The sequence below is a fragment of the Gorilla gorilla genome, chromosome X (genome assembly GCF_029281585.2).
Source record: "Gorilla gorilla gorilla isolate KB3781 chromosome X, NHGRI_mGorGor1-v2.1_pri, whole genome shotgun sequence".
Taxonomy (NCBI): Eukaryota; Metazoa; Chordata; class Mammalia; order Primates; family Hominidae; genus Gorilla; species Gorilla gorilla.
Window position 1 is genome coordinate 25,327,318 of NC_073247.2, and position 22,426 is coordinate 25,349,743.

The 22,426-nt window shown below is 36.0% G+C and overlaps 2 protein-coding genes across 3 annotated transcripts in view; one reads left to right on the forward strand and one right to left on the reverse strand.

The window, feature by feature from the left end:
* Positions 1-19,311, reverse strand: part of FANCB (FA complementation group B) — a 197,886-nt gene extending 178,575 nt beyond the window's left edge. Inside the window, exons 1-5 of the mRNA XM_063703003.1 lie at positions 19,231-19,311; positions 15,179-15,299; positions 10,820-11,840; positions 5,451-5,603; positions 4,136-4,228 (exon numbers count right to left, since the gene is read on the reverse strand). Of these exons, the coding sequence (XP_063559073.1) occupies positions 4,136-4,228; positions 5,451-5,603; positions 10,820-11,770 (1,197 nt within the window). The 5' untranslated portion in view covers positions 11,771-11,840; positions 15,179-15,299; positions 19,231-19,311. The remainder of the gene's footprint in view (positions 1-4,135; positions 4,229-5,450; positions 5,604-10,819; positions 11,841-15,178; positions 15,300-19,230) is intronic.
* Positions 19,312-19,343: 32 nt separating this feature from the next.
* MOSPD2 (motile sperm domain containing 2) overlaps positions 19,344-22,426 on the forward strand; it is a 48,946-nt gene continuing 45,863 nt past the window's right edge. The window contains exons 1-2 of one of the 2 annotated variants that reach the window (XM_004063831.4): positions 19,344-19,782; positions 19,934-20,003. In XM_004063831.4, coding sequence (XP_004063879.1) covers positions 19,774-19,782; positions 19,934-20,003 — 79 coding nt within the window. In that variant the 5' untranslated portion in view covers positions 19,344-19,773. The remainder of the gene's footprint in view (positions 19,783-19,933; positions 20,004-22,426) is intronic. The other variant, XM_055377055.2, reaches the window with a different exon arrangement.

A 22,426-nucleotide genomic window follows, 5' to 3' on the forward strand; every position in this document is an offset into this window, starting at 1 on the left:
TGTGCTAATAAACTCAGTGCTAGAGTCTACTGAAAACTACTGAAAAAAATAACAATTTGGCTCTGAACTGGGCATACAGCAATCCATTCCTTTTATGATACCAGATAACTAGATTTCAGCACTAAGGATGAAACATTCACAGAATATAGTTTGCTACTGAAAATTTAAAGAGTCATGTCATTGAACTGATAGAAGTTGTTTCATTTCAGGTGGATATCTGAGGCTGTTTAAGTATTCATCTGGCTTTTAATAAAACATATTTTTCTAGATTTATGCAATAAAATGCATCATTATTTGGGATTCTTTTCTTTTAAATTACATTTCAAAGCAAGTAAATTCTTTTTCTTTTAATCAACAAATAGAAACTGGAGAGTGAAGACTGAATTATTCCTATGTGTTACCTTATTGCACAAAGTATGTAAAGTGTCTAGCTAATATTTTAAAACTTCTTATGTTGACCTAGTTCTGTGGGATGCACATGATTCACACTCCATCACTCAGTAATTTGTGACAGGGGGAGACAGATGTACCCATCAAAGGTATGTAGCCACAACTGAGCTACTGGAGGGGTGGGGAGTAGAAGAAAAAACTATGTGGGCAGATTGAAATGCACCCTCGAAAACTGTCAGTGTTCACTCTTCCTTCCTCCTTAACATGCCCCTTACTCCAGGACAATATAGTGATTGAGTAGAGTAGTTAAATAATCTTGGCTGTGAAGTTTTGCTATAAAACTACAAAAATAAATTAGACACATAGTAAGAAATTTAAACAATGTGAAAGTACACCTCACCTTCTCTTCCTAGATGCCCAATTCCATTTGCAAAACCAATAGATTGTGTACCTTCCCAGAACTTTTCCATGTGCATATTAAGGAATGCTTTTTCCTTTGCACAAACAAAAACCCACCCAAAACCAAATACAGGAGCATATCATACTGCACGACACTGAACCTTGCTTTTTTGTTCATTATTGTGATCTCTATCATACGTGCAGAAGAATGCACAGTACAAAATAACATTTTACAGACTAATAATGAAGCCGACACCCATGTAATTCCACCCAAATCAAAAAGTAGCATTCCAGGAGCTGCCCAGGGGCCCTCCACAATCATAATTGCCCTTTCTCCCCTGGAGTCAATACTACCCTGACCTTTTAAGATAATTTCCTTGCCTGTCTTCAAATTTTACAACCTTTGTATGAATTCTTAAGGAGTATTTTAAGTTTTTTGTGTGTTTTGCTTCTGAACCTTTTATAAATGGAATCACTCTGCATGTATCAGGCTTTAGAGTTGTCCATGTTATCACTAGTAGCTGTAGTTCATTCCTTCCGTTGCTTTACAGTATTCCATCATATGACTACCCACGATTTACTTCTCCACTCTCCAATTGATGGGTATTTGGGTTATGCTCAGTTGTGCAGTGTTATAAACAATGCTGCTATGAACATCTGTGTACATGTGTACAAGACTCTCTAAGGTCCTGGTCTCCCCATCTCCCCTTCCAGTAACTGATTAGAATACAAATTTCAGGGGAGAAAGAACAGTGAAATGGACTCTAGTTCTAGCTCTGCAAGTCACGTAACCTTTCTGGCTATTTGTTACGTCATGTGCAAAATGGTGCAAAGGTAGGCTTGTTCATCTCTAAAAGGCCTTCCAGCATTTAGAACTTTATTATCTACATTGAAAGCTACTGTTAAAATGTGGATACTTGAAACAAAATGGATATTCAACTATCTCTTATCCACCACCTCCATTCCTCCCTTCCTTCCCTTAATGTTGTTTAAAGCCTTTCATATTTTCCCTGTCTCTGTGCTACATTCTGGATAATTTTTCTCATATATTCGGGGTCACTAATTTCCTCTGTATCTCTTTCATCTCTTTTAAAGTCATCTATTGAGTTTTTTATTTCAGTGTGTTTTTGCTTGAAAGAGATGCTGTTTGGTTATTTTCTGTGAATAATTATTCACGATGCCTTTTTTCTTTATGTGCTTAGTTATTCTGTAGACAGCTCATTTTCTTTGAAAAATTACTTGTGAGATTTATGAGGGCTAGGATGAATGTGTGTTTCCAGACAGGATTTTCTGTTTGTTTTGTCAGATGCCTGGGGCACCACCAATTTAAGTTCAATACACGTGCTCCCAGGGCAAAAGTAGCATCAGTGTTCTGCTTATCTCTCTGGGTTCCAGCCTTGAAAGTTTGATTTGATAATTTATTCTTATAGTGTCAGCTTTTTGAAGCTTCTAAGAATGTTTTTAAAGGAGACTTCATCTATCATTTTCAGTTTTAATCAGGAGAGTTGGTCCTGCTTCATAAATTAAGCCTTTCATAAAGTCATGCTTTCATAAATTAAAGTACTTTGGCATCATTTCTAAATCAGTATAAAAATATACATTATTCTTTTTGACAGCTACATAGTATTCCATAGTTCAGGCACATCACAATTTACTTATCATACTCCTAATGATGTATGTTTAGATTTGGACCAATATTGTAGTTTATAAATACTACATAAACATTCTTATAAAATCATCTTCATCCTTAGAAGAGATTTCTAGAAGTGAAACTGCAAGAGTAAAAAGACATAAGTAATTCATATTTTAGCAACTATAATAACTTTTCCTCTGAGAAGGTTGGGTCACTACACATTCACAAAAATACTACAGAAGAATGTACATTTATATTAAGAAAATTAATATTTTGTCATGTATTACAATTTCTTTTTTCACAATTTGTCTTATTACTTTTACTTTGCTCAGGGTACAAAAAATTTTGAATAGATCAATGTCTTCATCCATGGTTCTGTCTGTTATGATGTTTATCTATTGTTCAAATTCATGTCTAATATGTGTTCAATAAGCATTTATTAAAGTGAACTCACTCTAATAATGAAATAGTTGCAAAATAATTTTAAAACAACCTGCAAAGTATAAATATTTACCACCTGGCCCTTTCCAGAAAAACTTTTCCAACCCTAGACAAAGAAGTTCAATAACACAGCAAGAAAAGAGACAAATCCAAAAGAGAGGATACAACTAGCGTGGCCTCCTCTTTAGCATAATTTTTAAAAGGGGGAAAGGGGAATTATTCTAGATAAAAAGACCAATAAGAGATATAATCAAATGCGAGTAAAAACTTTGATAGATTGGATCCTGGAAAAAAAAGTTATAAAAACATTTTTGTGATAACTAAATATATTTGAATATGGACAAGATAGCAAATAAGATTAAGGGATCATTAACAATTTTCTAACTTTGATAATGGTATTATAGTTGCATGAGGAGAATATCCTTATTTTTAGGAGATTCCTGCTGAAATACCTATGAGTGAAATATAACATCTGCAACTTTTAAATGGTTCTACAAAAATATATACACACATACACACACAAACACAAACACGAGGCCAATAAGATTTTTAAAAGTAATAAGAATTGAATGTATTGGGAATACAGAGATAATCACTGTATTCCTGGAATGTTTCTGTATATTTGAAAATGCTATAAACAAAAAAGGCAGCTTACAAAAGAACATACATCTTATAATCACATTTCTATGTAATGCGTATATTCATTTAAAAATCTGCAAGAATATACAGGCCAGTGTTAAAATTGGTTAGTGCAAAGTAGTGGAATCACAGACAATCATTAGGTTTTTTTTATTTTGTTTTGTTTTGACATTTCTTTGCAAAGCCTCAGTATTTTACAGGGAATGTTCATTACCTTGGTACATTTGGGGGAAAAAAAAACTCTTTTGTGGAGCTTTTTATGGAAAATATGAGAGTAAACTGTTCATGTCTGGAATGCATTATGATTTATCATATTCACTGCTACTCTAAAAAGATACCGTGGTATACTGATCCCAGAAAGAATGTGTTTTCAAAAGTGAGCTGCTTCTATTTTCTCTCATGAGGCTTATTAAATCTATATAGTCTTACTACAAAAAAGGTATGTTTAGATGATACCTTTATAAGTAGTATCATAATATTTGTACAGAGGTGCCAAAAAGATAAAGATCCTTTGAAATACCATTTTTACCCAAGCACCAAGTTGCTTATACTTTAAGGACCTTTCTTTCAATGTTCTTTCCTTCATTTAGAATAACACTAATCGAAAAGCAAAAGAAGCAAACAGACACTAACTTTCAGTCCTGTTTCTAGAGGTGGAACCACCAGGTAACGATTCTCTTGTTTGTCTTCAAATAAGTCATCTTCATTGCAATCCGATGGTTCACTCTAATAAATAAATAAATAAATAAATACACTAAGACTGAAATTTTGCAACAATTGAAAATTCACAAAACTAACAAAATACAATTAAAGTATATCCAGTCAGAACAGTTTCCCTAGTGTGTATAAAATACCACTATTTTATAAAAGGCAAACTATAGGCCAGATGCAGTGGCTCACGCCTGTAATCCCAGCACTTTGGGAGGCCAAGGTGGGCAGATCACCTGAGGTCAGGAGTTCAAGACCAGCCTGCCCAACATGGTGAAACCCTGTCTCTACTAAAAACACAAAAAATTAGCCAGGCATAGTGGCATGCACCTGTAATCCCAGCTACTTGGGAGGCTGAGGCAGGAGAATCGTTTGAACCCAGGGGGTGGAGGTTGCAGTGAGCCGACATTGCACCACTGCACTCCAGCCTGGGCATGACAGAGCAAGACTCTGTCTCCAAAAAAAAAAATAAATAAACAAAGGCAAACTATATATTTTCCCCATCATCTTCTTGTAACTAGAAAAAAATTATTATGATTCCTACTACTACCACCTAACATTTATATACTGCTTTACAAAGTATCAGCTGGTTAGCTTTCTTTTTAAAGAGTAAACATTTTTCCATTTATTTAAGAGACAGTGTCTTGCTCTGACACCCAGGTTGAAGTGCAACATAATAATCATAGCTCACTGCAGCCTTGAATTCCTGGGCTCTCATTAGCTTTTTAAAAAATCCTAAAATCCCATAACTGGAGAAAATTAAAATTATGCTAATTTTACAAATGAAAAAACTGAGGCTTAGAGAGATTTTGTATTGATCTGAAACTTCAGGGGCATAATTTCCCTTATGTCCAATATCTCAAGATATTGTGAGCTGTTACTTCCTTTACTAAAGCAATTTTGCTTCATTTTATTCCTTATTTAATCCAATATTATATTTATTGGTATAAAATGTGATTTTCAGAAGCAAAAATAAAGTTAATTTATAGTACTGCTGTCACTTAAGTGATCACCAAATGTACTACAATTCAAATTTATATCAAAAGCATGGTCAATTTGTATAACATTTGTTGAAAGGAGATTCAATGTATATATTTAAAAGATTCAATCCATATATTTTTAAAGTTCAAAATTTTAAGTATAAAACCACCAATATTTAAATGATAGGTCAAAGCTTTTGAGCACTTAAATTTTCTAAAATGGTTCTTAAAATACCATATAATAAGTAAATAGAACTTACCGAATAGTTTATTTTTCCAAGATCCGTTATTTTAAATGAAGTCAGGCAGTCTGAGTTCAAGGAGTCCTTAAAAAGTAGGAGTACTTGTTCAGTTCCACTTCCAATAAAGTCATCTATCAGTACTAAGCTAAGTTTTTCCCATTTAGCAGCAACCTAAAAGAAAGGGAGCATTATAGGAGGAATAGACAAGAAAAAATCGAATGTGAAATAAATTAAGTCCTTTTGTTTCATGTAGTTGTAATTTGTAAAACTCAATCTTATAAATGAGTAATGAAAATAGTAAAAACTAAAATAAAATAAAGATATTAGGGGATGAGGAAATATAAGAGTTATAAAAACTTTATAAATAGCAAGGTACTTAGATTTAATATTTTATTCAGGTTTGTCCAGGGACTGTCACATTCTTGATTTCTATATCAAAATTTTATTGTAATCTATTTATAAGTTCTAACACTTTTCATGACTAACCTTTGGAAATTCTAACATTTATCATGAGTCAAACTCTAGTGAAGATTCTTTCTCTCACACAGCTAATTTAAGGATGACCTTCATTCCCATTAAGTCTTAGTGTATATGTATTTATGATCAGACAAATTACCCAAGGAATTCAGTTGCATTCTGTTGCATACCTGACAGTTGCAGTACTGTCAGGTAACCAGACAGTACTAGTAGACACCTTAAGAGCTCTTAATGGAAAATAACCTATAATAGAGTCAAGATGAGCTTAAAACCTTAAACCCTGATGTGGGTGTGGAGGGGAATACAGCTAGTATCGGGTACACAGGTGAGGGGTCCTAAAAGTGGGACAGCCAGAACCATCCTAGCCTCACGGAATGATTTGGTCAGTTTATATCAGAACCTGAGACCTCAAGTTTAAAACAGAGGACAACTTCTTAATGGTACATATAGCTGAAAGCCTCAAGATTGGTCCCAGGGTAAACTAACACCATGAGGATCAAATCCCCCTTTTCCCTGAGACAAAAAATCTAAAACCCCTTCTCAGAATTCCAGGAGCACAGATACATCATCTAGATGATACAGGAAGGTAGCTCACATTAGAGCAAGAATGAAAGTAAGGCTCTTCAACCCACATTCCCAAATATGAATCTTCCCCTATAAGGCTAATTGCCAAAGTTGATTCTTCACTTGTGCAGAGAGACAGCTTTTCTGTAAACCCATATCCTCCCTTTCTCCCACCAGTATCATGGAGTATAATGGACTATGGGAAAAGACATTAGTAATAATAATGTGTTTGCCAGGCAAACAGCACAGAACTATGTATGCATGCATGTGTGCACACACATATTTGCAATCTATAGCTCTAGAATAGTGCCATCCAATAGAAAGGTAAGTGAGCCCCAAATATAAGGCATATAATTTTAAATTTTCTGGTAGCAGTAAAAAGATGAAATTTTAATATATCTAACACAATATATCTAAAATATTGTCATTTCAATTCAATGTAATCATTAAAAGATTGAGAGATGTTACCATTTCTATTCATCTTTAAAATTTGATGGTTGACATTTACAACATGTTTTAATTCAGACTAGCCACATTTCAAAAGTTGAATAACTACATCTGGATAGTAGCTACCATATTAGACAGCACAGCACCAGAACACATTAACCTCTATCAACAACACACCAATAGCTATGCTTCAGGTATACTTGACAATGACCTCAATTTTATTGACAGATGGATTTTTTTTTTTGAGACAGGGTCCCATTCCGTTGCCCTGGCTGGAGTGCAGTGGCACAATTACAGCTCACTACAGCCTTGAACTCCTGGGCTCTAACAATCTTCCCACCTCAGCCTCCCAAGTAGCCGGGACTACAGGCATATGGCACCACGCCCAGCTAATTTTTTAATTTTTTGTACAGATGGGGGTCTCACTATGTTGCCCAGGCCGGTCTCAAACTCTAGGCCTCAAGCAATTCTCCTACCTTGGCCTCCCAAAGCACTGGGATTACAAACGTGGGCCACTACACCCGGCCAATGACCTCAATTTTGAAATGCCTGCCACATAGATTCTTGTCAAAACTTGCAGAGACAATTCCTACCCAAGAGAGAAAGCCTAAGAAGAAAAAAGCTAATCATGTACTCCTTTAGATTCAGCTCTGTTTCAAGTCCTATTACCACATTAAACATCATACCTCGGGCTTTTATGAAGTGTTGATCTGGGAAAACACTAACCTTATTTTCACTATTTACTCTAATTTATGCTTGTTTGTATTTTACCTATCTTTGTAAGCTGGCTTAACTCCTTCTTGGAATGAGGTAATAAAAGGATAGATGGATGGATGGATCCATAGCCAACCCAAAGGAAAACTGCTTCTATTGCTTTCTATTTTTGGGGAAAACTGCTATCAAAGACCCACCTTATTTAATAAGGTGTTCACCTTATTACTCAAAACCTTTTACAAAATACCACAAACAGTAAATTCTTCTCAGAACTTAATGTTAGAAAAAAATCTTTTCCCTTGTAGTATGTTCCCTTCAGTTGTAAAACCCATCATATTTACTTTTTTGCCTTAACTGTTAAAACTAAAGGTAATTGTTCAAGTGTAGTTACTTCTCTTAACCTGGGTTTTTGGCATAATTATTTCTACTCCCACTTTATTTCTAGATTCTTAGCTCTTATTTCTGTTTTTTTAAATTAATTTTTTTTTTTGCAGACAGATCTTGCTCTGTCAACCAGCTGGAGTGCAGCGGGGCGATCTCAGCTCACTGTAACCTCCACCTCCCAGGTTCAAGCCATTCTCATGCCTCAGCCTCCTGAGTAGCTGGGACTACAGGCATGCGCCATGTTGGCCAAGCTGCTCTTGAACTCCTGGCTTCAAGTGATCTGCCTGCCTCGGCAGTCTGAAATGCTGGGATTACAGGCATGAGCCATTGTGCCCAGCCTTATTTCTGTTTTTAAAGTAACTGAATATTTTACCCTAAACCAATATTTCCCTTTTTTTTTTTTTAAGAAGTTGAGTATAAATGTAACACCAAGATAGAAGCAGGACCTGAATACGCCCAAAGTGGCAGGGTTAGAGGCAACTTTGAAGCACTTACTTGTAGATATCAGGGTGAATTCCAGAGCTTTTAAAACAGGGCATTTGAGAGCAGGTTAGAAGTATAGAATTCCTGAAGAAGCAACTTAGCGGGTAAGTCAGTAGGGACTTAGGTAAGTAACGTGTGGAAAAGATAGTGGTCCATTGTAGAGAGAGTGCACTAGAATACAACTTCAGGTCAGGGAAGCAGCAATTATAGGTCCACCTACAGGGAATGATGCAGTCTCCTGCCTTGGGTAACATGTTAGTGGCAAAGCTTTACAGGGTCCAAGCAGGGGACCCACTTCAAGAGAGTGAGGATTGCAATTAATGACACATAAAGGAATTGTTTTTTCCTTATCTAGGTGAATAGGGGATCTTGAGTAAGTGTAAGTAACTGATGACAGCCCTGGCTTTTGTCTAACAGTAATATAACAGAGTAATAGCTACTACTTACTGAGTTCCTCCTATGTGTCAAGCTCTGTGCAAGACACTTTACAATGTCATTTGACTTAATTCTCCCCTCTCAGAGTCAGAATGATCCCAAATTTCACAAAGGAGGAAAATGAGTTCACAAGAATTACATTCCTTAAGGTAACACTGGTAAGTGGCTCAGTTGGGATTCAAACCCAGGGTATGTGTGTTCTTTCTATTATATTACCTTGACTACAGTAAAACACTATAGGGTATACCAGATGTTTTTCCCCTACCATTTCTTTAAAGGAAAAGAGAATAGAAAAAGACAATTCCAAGTAACTTTCAAATAAATGTATAATGTGCTTTTAAAAGATTGCTTTCAAGATAAAATAGGATAGCTTTCAAATTATTTTCCTTTTGCATTCTCTATGTATTATAGAGGATACATATGTATTACAGAAATTCAAAATAATCCCTATTAATATAAAAGTACTTGGTAAGGCAAAGCCTGATTCATAATTCCAACTTGACATTCCTCCCCCCACACAAACAACGATTCACATTTAAAAATGAATTTCAAACTTTCTAAAACATTTAACAATATTCCACATAGAGGTGATAATATAATGATAAAAATTTTCATTGAGCTTCTAATTAAATGGACAGGGCACACAAAATAAGGCAATATCTGCTTTTCTCTCCTAAGTAGCACAAAAACTAAAAGTTGTATAGTGTACTACTTTTGGAAGAGACATTTCTAACTAGTAATGATGATTTGTCTTAATTCATAAACACTTCAAATCACATAACTGAATACATTTTAAACCAGGAGGATGCAACATTACCCAAAAATACAGAGTCAGAGAAATATTATTGGTGGAGACACCCAGTTACAAAACTCTAATTTCCTATTGGTTTTCTGTGCCTTTTTACCTGTTACTTAACACTCAATACCAGTGAATATTTTAGAACAATTTCCAAACTTAAAAAAGTGAATACTTGCTCAAAGGTCAGTTCTGCATTTCAAAATATAACATAATAAAAATCTCTGAGTAAGTTTTTAGAAAAAGTAATGCTTACCACTTGTCTATGGAGAACAATTATTTGTCTCTCCAGATTTCAAGGAATTTCTCTATATTTCACTTTCAGAAATGAATCAGAGACAACAAGTAAATTTAAATAGATAATTATAAATGTTTAAAAAGTTGGCCGGGCATGGTGACTCACGCTTGTAATCCCAGCACTTTGGGAGGCCGAGGCAGGCGGACCACTTGAAGCCAGGAGTTTGAAACCAGCCTGGCCAACATGGTAAAACCCCATCTCTACTAAAAATATAAAAATTAGCCAGGTGTGGTAGCACATGCCTGTAATCCCAGCTACTCGGGAGGCTGAGGCAGGAGAACCGCTTGAACCTGGGAGGCAGAAGCTGCAGTGAGCCGAGATCACGCCACTGCACTCCAACCTGGATGACAAAGCGAGACTCTGTCTCAAAAAAAATAAAAAATAAAAATAAAAAGATGAAAAACTGATTTGAATTTTCCAGGAAGGCTTATCTATCTAGTCAAATCACTAATAATCTTATTGTAACTGAAAATGTACATCTACTATCATATTAATAAAAATTAGAAAGTTATAATAGAAAAATAAATACATAATTCTAGTTACATATGTATTTACACATTTCCAAACAACTCAAAGGCTTTATGACTCAAAATGGCAAGACAAAAAAAACACCATCAGGTTGTACTCAGATAACCTTAAGAAAAAAGAACAATGTAATATATATCATTTCAAGTACAGAACTGAAAATTGACTTAGACAATAAGACTCCAGAATGAACTCTATGAAGTATACAAATGTTTAAAAGGTCTGAGACCACCAACTGAATTATTATCACAATAAGTGTTGTACCTGAAAGCTCTCTTTCCATACAGCACAAGCATTATTGGATATAAAGGATACAACGAAAAAGAGGTTTCCTCCACCTGAATCCATAAGTTGAACTGCACAAGGATCTCCAAATGGAAGCTGGCACACATTTTTAGGAGTTCCATTCTGAAATGAAATCAGCTGATTCTTTCGAGTAAGGGCAATGAGAGATATTCTTAACTGGTTTTTGATGATCTCAGTTGCACAAATATGTACATAAGTCACCACACTGCTGTAAGCAGGAGGAATAATGTATATATCACTTAATACTTCTTGACTTTCAAGAGAATATACACAAAATTTGGTATTCCAAATCGCATAATCTGATTTTGAAGGCTCTTGAGTACATTCTTCCTCAGATAAACAACATTCCTTTAGTCCCAATAAAACCATACCTAAATTTTCAATCTCCCCTGCCCACTGAATAGAGGAAAAGTTACCTGACACACTAACAACTTTGCCAGTTTGAGAAGAGATAAAGAAGAATGCTTTTACATGCCTCCATAAAATTAAAGGGCCATTAAGGACCCTTAGGCCATCCTTCATCTCATAGCCTAGTTTAAAACTCAAACGCATTTCAAATTTATTAGTACTGTGAAGGATTAGTAAAAAATATTCAAAAACATTATTCTTTTTATTTTTTTCTATCACAATGTAAGGGAGGTTAATTCCAGTTCTGAAATCTGACACACAGTTGCAACACATGATTTTTAAATGACAGTTTTCTTCCTTTATGGTAAAAAATCCAGTGGACTTCTGAACAAATACTTTTGTTCCTCTGTCAAATACCATTCTTCTGACATGTAATATGGGTGTTTTTGTAGGCTCTTTATCTGCAAAATTTCCTTTAGACAACTGGAAAACAAGGACTTCCCCATTATAACACAAGAGCCTTTCTTGTTCGTTAGATGACATTGCTTGTTTGCTAGTCATTCCACAATATCAAGTCTTTGTGCTGATCTAATTTTCAAATGCAAATTGATTCCAGTTGATGTTTCTAAACCTAAAAAAGAAATGAGGAAAAACTGCCATGAAGTAGGAAGGGTTGAAAAGAAAACACGTTTCTGTTAGAGAACTACAACATAGGTAACTACACATTTTATTAAGTAAACATTTTAAGCTTTTTATACTATTTTGACAATATCATACTTATAAAAAAATTCTAAATATTATTTCTGTAGACGCTTTAAAAAAGTTTGCTAAGAATTCAAATAACCATATCAAAAAAGATAACTGAATGTGTTAACGGCATATATTTAAAGCTTTAGATGCTCTATTAAAAGTGACTTCAGATATTTGTTCTGGCTCAGAAAATTGCTTAAGGGTTATACTTCTCTGTTTCAAACCTAACAACTCTAATGTGGTTTCCCACTCTCTGCCTTAGCCCCTTTAGAATGACAATTCAATTAGTGGTTTACTTGTCTTGCAACTCACTCTCCCCAAATACATTGATTTTCAATTATACTTCTCCCACAGCCCAGGCAATTGGGCTTCTGCTTTCTAGAGACAGGAGCCTATACAGGCTCTAAGACAAAAAAGAAACCCCAGGAATAAAAATAGGAGATGCTGTAACAAGGCTTTAAAAAATCTCCATAGGATTAATAAAAATAAATCTTAGTTTACAAAGGCAATGCATTTGTATGCATTTGTATGACCCAACAAAGTCACTATTCTTATTCAAATTAGAAAAAATAGAGGATTAACATAATTTATTACAATGAACACAAGAATTAAATAATATCAATCATTCAAGCTTATTATATGGCAGGTACAACACATGCATTATTTAATTCTAATAACTATTGTCTTAAAATAAGTACCCTTATTATTCTACCTTTTAAGCAAGAAAGTCTTATTTTAAAGAAGATAAGAAAATTTTCCAAGGTTACAACACTAATCCACAGTTAACAGAAATCAGCAATGGTGCTAGTTTGGAAAAGGGGCCTTCTGACTCTGGAGTCTACACTTTTAACTACCACTCTGTCCTGGCATGCATTCCCTTATTCTGAACAAACTCATCGTAAGAAAGGCAACTTGAGAGAATTAGTAAAATAAAGGACAAAAGAATATCCTCAATATTGAACACATGTATAAAAAAAGTTGTTGATATCTCTTTATTCAGTCTTCTATAAACTGCATACAAGAAATCCTAGCCAAAGCAATTAGGCAAGAGAAAAAAATAAAAGACATCCAAATTGGAAAGGAGAATGTAAAACTGTCCTTGTTTGCAGATGCCATAATCTTATACAGAGAAAACCCTAAAGACTCCACCAAAAAACTGTTAGAATTAATAAATTCAGTAAAGTCACAGGATACAAAATCAACATACAAAAATCAGCAGCATTTCTATTTGCTAAAAAGCAAACTATCTGAAAAAGAAATCAAGAAAACAATTCCATTTACAAAAGCTACAAAAAAAAATAAGATAACTAGAAATAAAGTTAACCAAAAAGGTCAATGATCTCTACAATGAAAACTATAATATACTGATGAAAAAAATTAAGATGACACAAAATAATGGAAAGATCCCATGCTCATGGATTGGTAGAATTAATACTGTTAAAATGGCCATACTACCCAAAGCAATCTATAGACTTAGTGCAATGTCTAGCAAAATATCAATGACATTCTTCACAGAAATAGAAAAAACAATCCTGAAATTCATATGGGACCACAAAAGACCCCTAATAGCCAAAGCAATACTGAGCAAAAAGAATGAACCTAAAAGCATCATACTACCTGACTTCAAAATATACTATAAAGCTACAGTAACTGAAACAGCATGGTACTGACATAAAAACAGACACATGGACAAATGGAACACAATGGAGAGGCTATAAATAAATTCATGCACCAACAACCAACTAATTTTTGACAAAGGTGCCAAGAACCACACATTGGGGAAAGGACAGTCTGTTCAATAAATGGTGGTGCTGGGAAACTGGATATCCATATGCAGAGACCAGACTCCTACCTCTCACCATATAAAAAATCAACTCAAAATGGATTAAAGGCTTAAATATAAACCTGAAATTATTACACTACCAGAACAAAACATAGGGGAAACATTTTATGACACTGGGCTGGGCAAGGATTTTTTTAAATAAGATCTCAAAAGCACAGTCAACAAAAGCAAAAAGAGACAAATGAGATTACATCAAATTGAAAAGCTTTTGCCCAGCCAAAAAAAAAAAAAAAAAGTAAAGAGACAACCTGCAAAATGTAAGAAAACATTTGCAAACTATACATCTGACAGGGGATTAATATCAGAATATATAAAGAACAGCAATATCCCAATATTTTAAACGGACAAAATAACTTAATAGACATATCTCAAAAGAAGACACACAAATGGTCAAAAGGTACACACAAAAAAAATGCTCAATATCACTAATCATCAGGGAGACACAAATCAAAACCACAATGAGATACCACCTAATTTCAGTTTGAATGGCTACTATTAAAAAGACAAAGGATAACAAAGGTTGGCAAGCACGTGGAGAAAAAGGAACACTTACACACTGCTGGTAGGAAGGTAAATTAGTATAGCCACTATGGAAAACAGTATGGAAGTTCCTCAAAAAACTAAAAATAGTACTACCATATGATCCAGAATCCCACTACTGGGTCTATATCCAAAGGAATGAAATCAATGTCAAAGAGATGTCTGCACCCCCATGTTTATTCAGCACTATTTACAATAGCCAAAATATGGAATCAACCCAAGTGTCCAACAATGAATCAATGGATTAAAAAATTTGGTGTATATACCAATTTTTGGTGCATAGCGTGGAATACTATTAATACAGCCACAAAATTAAATGAAATCCTGTCATTTGTAACAACATGGATGGACTTGGAAGACATCATGTTAAGTGAAATAAGCCAATCACAAAAAGGCAAATACCGCATGATCTCACTAATATCTGGAATCTAAAATTTTTTTTAAGAGTTGCTATCATAGAAGCAGAGAGTAGAATACTGGTTATCAGAGACTGGGGAAAGGAGAGAGGATGGGACGATGGGGAGGGGTTGCTCAAAGGGTACAAAGCTACAATTAGATAGGAGGAATATGTTCTAGTGTCCTATTGCACAGTAGGGTAAAGATAGTTAACACTAAAGTGTAATTTATTATTTATTACAAAATAACTAGATGTTTTTGAATGTTCTTACCAGGAAGAAAGGATACATTCATGAGGGAAGGATACACTAAATACTCTGACTTGACCATTATACAATATATGTATGTATCAAAACATCAAATTGTACTCTCTAGAAATATACAATTACAATGTGTCAATAAAAACAGGTAAATAAGAAAAAAAGAAGTCATTGGCTTACTGGTTTGTTGTTAGGCAATTAACAGAAAGATCTGGGACAATACGCATCACAAAGTAGTTTCAGCTTCATCAGTAAAGAAGATACGGTAGGTAAATCAAAGGTGTGGCTTGTACTTATGAAACTATGGTTTAGAGAAAATAAACATATTAGTTATATTCCATCAAAATGTATGAATAATAATGTATTTACCAAAGGTCCCATGTCAGGTTTCCTAGATTTCTAGAAAGGAAAAGCATGAAAATTACACATTCTGAGGTAAAGCTCTAAGAATTCATCATCTTTTACTACCTATTCAAAGTTTTTCAGATTTCTTAATATCAAAAACAAAAATCACCTCTGTATGAATTTTATTATTTTAATGTTAAATATCACAACTAATGTTTAATCAGTACAATGCTCTGGTTCACTTACCAATAACTTAAGTGTGATAGGAGTAAGGAAAATCTGATTATAAAATGGTCAGAATTTATGAAAGTTAGGCTCCTTACAATCTGTTCTTTAAATGTCATCATCAAGTTCCCTAAGTTAGAAACATCTATCTTCCAACTCTCTGTTCCAGTTGCCACTACTATAGTTCAGGCTGTGATCTCTCAGGCTGAGGTAAAAGCTTTTTAATTAGTCTTCCTTAATCTAATCTATCTTCCCTCCAATATATCAACTCATTTATGCTATTTAATACATCAGTTAATTGTTCTAAAACACACACTTGATCCTGTCACTGTCCACCCCCTAATCCAAAAGCTTACATGCCCCTTGCCTTTCTCAATAGACCTGTGATTCTTGAATTACTACCTGGAAAAATAGATGCTAAACACTGTGAATTGAACATATGTATGGTGTAGAGAAGAACAGCTTGCAAATCATTGCTATGAAGCTTAGCATGGCATTCAAAACTCTGTTGTATAATCCTAATTCGACCTGCTTTCAATACGATCTCCAGGCAGAAAGCAAACTTATTCTCATGAACTTAAACTGATCTAGAAACATAAATGACTATTTATGACTATTGAGTGAAAAGTTTTTGCAAGACTTATTGAATTTACATATATGTGCATATCCACTATATTTTATACTGATGCAACATGTTTTCAATCTCATTTGTTTTTAATGTTTGCTATTTATTATATCTAAGTAATACTCAATCATTAAAATTTAATTCATTGCTAAAATGAATTTTAACTTTTTTCCCAGCTTTATTGAGGTGTAACTGCTAAGACAGTAGATATTAAGTATTGCTGCTGCAACATCTATTTTTAAAGTTCTTGGTATATGTTTATAAAACCTGCAGGCCATGAAATAACTGGCATTTAAAAAAAAATAGAAACATATCTGGAAACAAATCAAACTAAGGTTCAATTTACAGGTTCTTAGTCCAATTATAAGCAACCCCTCACTATTTTAAACTCTGCTTATCAGGGCCCCAGGTTTACTATTCTAGCCTATGGGGTATTTCACTTTTTACTTATTAACATTATAACAGTGGCTGCAGAAGATACAGAAGTAACTAGGGGTGGCGGTGCGGGGCAGGGTGGCGGGGCGGGGCGTGGAGACCAGAAAGTAGATTTTTTATAAAATACTACATAATTAATTTGAGCTTTTCCTGTTCTATATTACCATACATCAAAGTTGACTGTATCTATTTTATACATAAAATTAAAACAGATGTGTGTGTATACTAGAAAAATGATAATATATACAAGCATATGCTAACATAAAAATAGTAGGCTGGCAATAAAATTATCATCCTCATCTACTCTTTACTGCCCCCCTCTTAATAAATATGTTGTTCATTCTTTTTAAATGCTCATAAATCATTTTGGCCCTATAAATGTGACAATTCTTTAAATAAACTATCAGTGTGGTTCCAGATTATCCTAGAAGAGCAGATGACGTCCAAAAAGTCTAAGAAACCATATTAACTGTGACCAAGAGAAAGTATCCTTGGGAAAAAAGTAGAATTAAGACACTCAACTAAAATGGCACCTAATAATACTGAACATAATTTTATGAAGATAATAATGATAGATGTTGTTTTTCCAAGACATATGACATTGTTAACCAAAGTAAATTAACTTTCCTACAAAATAGGGCCACTGTTAAAAGTTTTTTTCTCCCTACATAAGTTATTTATTGGGTCCTATACAAAATTGATCTCACCTTTTTCAACATTATCTAATATGCCTGAAATGTGAGTAAATGTGGGAGAATCGTGATCAACTAAACTAGAGAATTTGGGAAGATTACGCTAAAGAAGATTTTTATGTCGTATTAAGGACTTATAAATTTCTCATATAAGTAATGATAACCCACTGAAAGACTTCAAAAACAGAAATCACAGGACTGTACTTTTGAGTTATGAAGATCCTGGTGACAGTGTTAAAGATGTGAGTGAGATCAGACTGGAAAAAGAGCTAACAATTAGAAGAAAATTATGAGTACTTAAATAAAAGGGAGAGATGACTCTGAAGGTAATTTGGCAGTCAACTGAAATGCATATACCCAGTAGTTTCATTTGTAGATATAAACCCAGAGACATAATCCCACATATGAATGAATACATTGCTCTAGAAGCTCACTGTGCTGATATTTGCAATATAAAAAAAGTAAAAACCTCAATGAACACCAATAGGGGAATGAGTATAGATGGACTATCAAACAAGAGTTAAAAGGAATGAATTAGATCTATCTATCTATATATATGTGTGTGTGTATATATATATATATATAATCATGGTTAAATTTCAAAAATAAAATGAATTAAAAATTAAGTTGCAGACAAATGTACACTGCAGTATATTATTTATGTAAAACAAATAAAACAGCATTATATATGTTCTATTTACCTACAATGACTACAGTCCCTGAGTGCTTTCTCAAGAAATAGTGCTATGTACTATTTTTTTTTTTTTCCTGAAGAAACAGTGCCAGGTACTGCTCTAAGCACTTTGGATTAACTCGTTTCTTCCTCAAAACATCCTTATGACATAGGCACTGTTACTATCCCATTTTATAGATGGAGAAACTGAGGCATGGAGTTTCAGGATCTTCTCAAAGGCTTGCAGATAAGAAGTGACAGAGCCAGGATTCAAACCCAGGCAGTATGATCCAAAATAAAAAATGTAAAACTGTAAACATTTCATGCCAAATTCTGAATGCTGTTGATTCTGGACAAGGAAGTGTCCAGGATAGGTGAGTAGAGGTAGAAGGAGACTTTAGTTATATCTGAAATATCTTTTAAGGATGTAGTCAAACAACGTTTAAACAATGTGTTCATTTTTTCCCATAAAAAAATGTAAATATATTTAAAAGTCTAGGACAAAAGATGCTAACATGCCATTCTGTCATGGATGACTACGGTTGATGGAAATATGGGGGACTATTCTTACAACTTGTTTGTAGTTTTCAGTATCTTTCAACTTTAAAAAAGGCAATATTGTATGCGCAACTATTTTCTTTCAATTGTTTTTAACTGACGAATAAAATTTGTTCCAGTCCCTTTAAATCTAAATCTTTCTCAACCTTGACACTATTGACATTTTGCGCTGGATAACTGTTGTGAATTTTCATGTACACTGGAGGATGTTTGGCAGCGTCCCTGGTCTCTATCCACTAGTAGCCATCTCTTTTGCCCCCGGCCCCCAGCAGTGGTCACTAAAAATGTCTCCAGAGGTTGCCAAAGGTCCCCTGGGTGGTAAAACCGCCCCCCCACACACACACCCCACCCCCCCGGCTGAACACAACTACCTTAATAAGCCGAAACACGCTTTTATCATTTAACTTTATATAATTATTTGAGATTAAAGATTTCAGAGATATTTTGCTCATTAAGCATCTCACACTCCAAGTTGGAAGGATACTGAAGGGATGAAAAAAACTTCAAGCGAATGTAGCACTTAAAATCCAATTATCATTGCAAGGAATGACAGACCCAGGTCTCGGGATGCCCGCTCCCTTCCCTCTCTCCCGCAATGCGGGGACAAGTGGAGGAAATCCAGCCCCATCGCCCTCTCTGCGAAGTCCTGGGAAGGGAAGACTCGCCAGCCCCATCCTACCTCAACGCAGCGGCAACATACCGGAGGCCCTACGCGGATACAGTATCCATCTGCTCCAAACCTCCCGCCAGCGCGCTGCATCCTGGGAGGCCGGGCGGAGGCTGCGTCGAACGCAGAGGAGGCGGAGCCTAGAAGCCAGCCAGGAGAGGTTGCCAAGGGAGGCTGAGGAGGCGGGGCCCTGGGGAGTGTTGTGAAAGCAGAGAGCCCGCGAGCTCTCTAGGGCGGAGCTCCGCGGGGGAAGCGCCGGCGATCTCGCGGCTGGCGGGGGCGGGACCGCAGTGCGGGGGATGTCGCGGGGCGAGGCCAGACGAGAATCGAATGGGACCTAGGCTGAGGGCCTGGTCCCGCCTCCAGACCCAGGCGTCCGCATTGGATTGGGCAGTGCGGCGGCGCTTCTGTCCGCCTTCCGGTGTCACGCGACCGCCTCCCCCTCCCACCCTTCTCTGTCTACCTCTGGGCGGGACTGCCGGGTGATGAGATACTCGGTCGGCGACGGTAGAACGGGCGACGGCGACAACCGCAATCACATCCACGACCGTGATCATGGCAGAGGTGAGGAGCCTATTGCACCGCCGCTGGCCGCCCGGACCCGGAAGCCGCCTCTGAGGCCCGGGGACCGAGCGCCCGTGTGCAGGTGGGCTGGGTTGAGGGTAAGCGGGTTGATGCAAGTAGTATCTAAGGTCCCATCGTGTCTCCCATCCAGAATCACGCCCAGAATAAAGCCAAGCTCATCTCTGAGACCCGGAGGAGGTTCGAAGCTGAGTATGTGACAGGTGGGTACTCTGTTCCAGGTATTAAGAAAGGTGTGCAGTGAGCATCCCCAACTTTGCTGGAGTGTTTGTGAGTGTATTTGTGGGAGGTGTTAGGGACCCTTTCGACCCTCACAGGAATGATGCTGGGCACGTCTCAAAGGTTTTCCTCTCAATGACAAGCCGTGTGCACTGCTTCAAATGGTCAAGTGGTGTGTCCCATGCTCCCTTTAAAGGGTTAATGTAAGTTGGAAATCGGTTAAGTTTTTAGCATGCCCTCGTGTTTATGGAACTTGCAGGATACTTGTTAGGCCCACAACACGGGTGACATTGTCCAGTCCACGGTTCCACTGCTGGCCTTTCACCAGCAACACTAGCGAAAATGTACCTGGAAACTGCCATAATACTATTGATGTGTACTTAATTGGGTATACAAATTCCTTGGATATTTTGTTTGATTTGGCTTTCATACAACCCAGCATGCTACCCACAAAATAGGCCCTCCAATGCTGGAACAAGTTCTTATCCCAAACTGTATCTTGCAAAGTAGCTATGAGTCCAGAATTGATTTATTGGTTGAACATTCTGTGTCCACATGTCACAGATACTTGAGTTGTCAGGTACTTAACTGAATATTTAATACTTGTACAGTAATTTTGTAAAACATACGGAATAACTTATTGTAAATATGGAATTAAATAAGGATTTATATGTTGCCTACCTTAAGATTGATTGTAATCCTAACCCTGCCACTAAATAGCTTACTTGTCTATTCTGAGCCCGTTTTCATATCTGTGAAGTGCAAATAATAAAGTTAGTAGGATTAAATTTTTTAAAAAAAATATATCAAACCATCTAGCATGTCTTAAAATATAGTAGACTCTCAGTGAATATTTTGCCTCAGTTGTCATTTTGGTTACTGTGAAAGGAGTTAAGCTTCTACATCTTGACTAGTACTCAGCAGAGGTTCCCTGCAACTTTAAACCATCCTAGATTATACATCAGTTGATGACATAGAACAAATATGGAAATCGGTTTCAAATACTTGTCAGTAAATCTTTTCATACCTCCTTGCCAATTTTCTTCACACCCCAAACTTTGTTCCAGAGAGTTGCAAAAGCACTTGATTCACTTTTCACCCAGACTTCCCATTTCTAATAATATAGCTGGTTCCAATAAAGAGATCCTTCTTCAATTGCTTTCTATAGAAATGTAACTATTATAGCTGTTAATACATGGTTTATAATATTTTAAGAAGTAACTCAGAATTCGACCTAATGAGCTAGTAACACCCCAATAGTCATTTATTTATGCCCAAGGGAGGAAGCAGAATACAGGCAGAAATTAGGCAATAAACAAGATCTTAAAGGTCATCTTGGGGCAACCTCCTCATTTTTAAAATGAAGAAAGTGAGGTCTAGAGAGATTAAGAGATTTGCTCAAAATCCCTGATGTTATTGGCGAGGCCAGGACTAGTGCTCATGTCTTCTGATTTTCACTACAGTAATCTTTTGGCAATACCATGATGTCAAGTTAGATCATGTCACTCTCCAGCTTGAAACCCTTCAGTGCCTTTCCATCTGCGTTTAGAATAAAATCCCAATTCTTTATGGTGGCCTGTAATTCAAGGCCATGTGTGATCTGGCTCTTGCCAGCCCCCACCCGCCATCCTCATCTGTTACTACTCTGCTTGCTTAGTGCAGATTTGACCACCGTTCAAAGTTAAGATATGTGTTATATGTTGCAACCCAGGACAAACGTGCACACTCACATAACTGAAGCAAAATTTCATTAAAGAATACTTCTGAAAACATGTGACTCTCGATGTATTTTTTTCTATTTGACTTCCTTTTAAAAAATGCAATTACCCACAAACTTAACATCACAATTTAAAATGTGACCCCCAGTTGAAAAACCACGACTAGCCACACTGCCTTGTGTTCCTCAAACAGAATGGGGCTGTTTCAATTTCGGACTTTTCCACTTCTCTTTGCCTGGGAAGATTTTACCCAGGTATTGCGCATGGCTTGGTCCTTTTTTCTCTTCAGTGTTTAAATGTATCCGAGAGGCCTTCACTGATTATTAAATGTCTCCGTCTTGTTTATTTTCTCTGCTTTACAGCCCTTATCGTAATCTGTAATTATCTTGTTCATTGGTTTGTGTGTTTTTCATTTCCTCCAGTAGAATGTACATGGGTTCTGTAGCAGCCTATAGACATTGAGAGCAGAGGCCTTGTGTGTCTTACTCACCTTTGTATGCCCAGCACAGTTCTCAATATGTACTGACTGAATGAATATAGCAATACTTAAATATATACATAAGAAGATTGGTCCAATTTTAAAGATTTGCATGGAAAAAGAAAATAGAAGCCTTTGAAGACCTTCTTACCTTAAGGTTTCAGTTGTTTCCTGGAATATGACAACAGATAAAGGTAGAATTGGAAAGTGA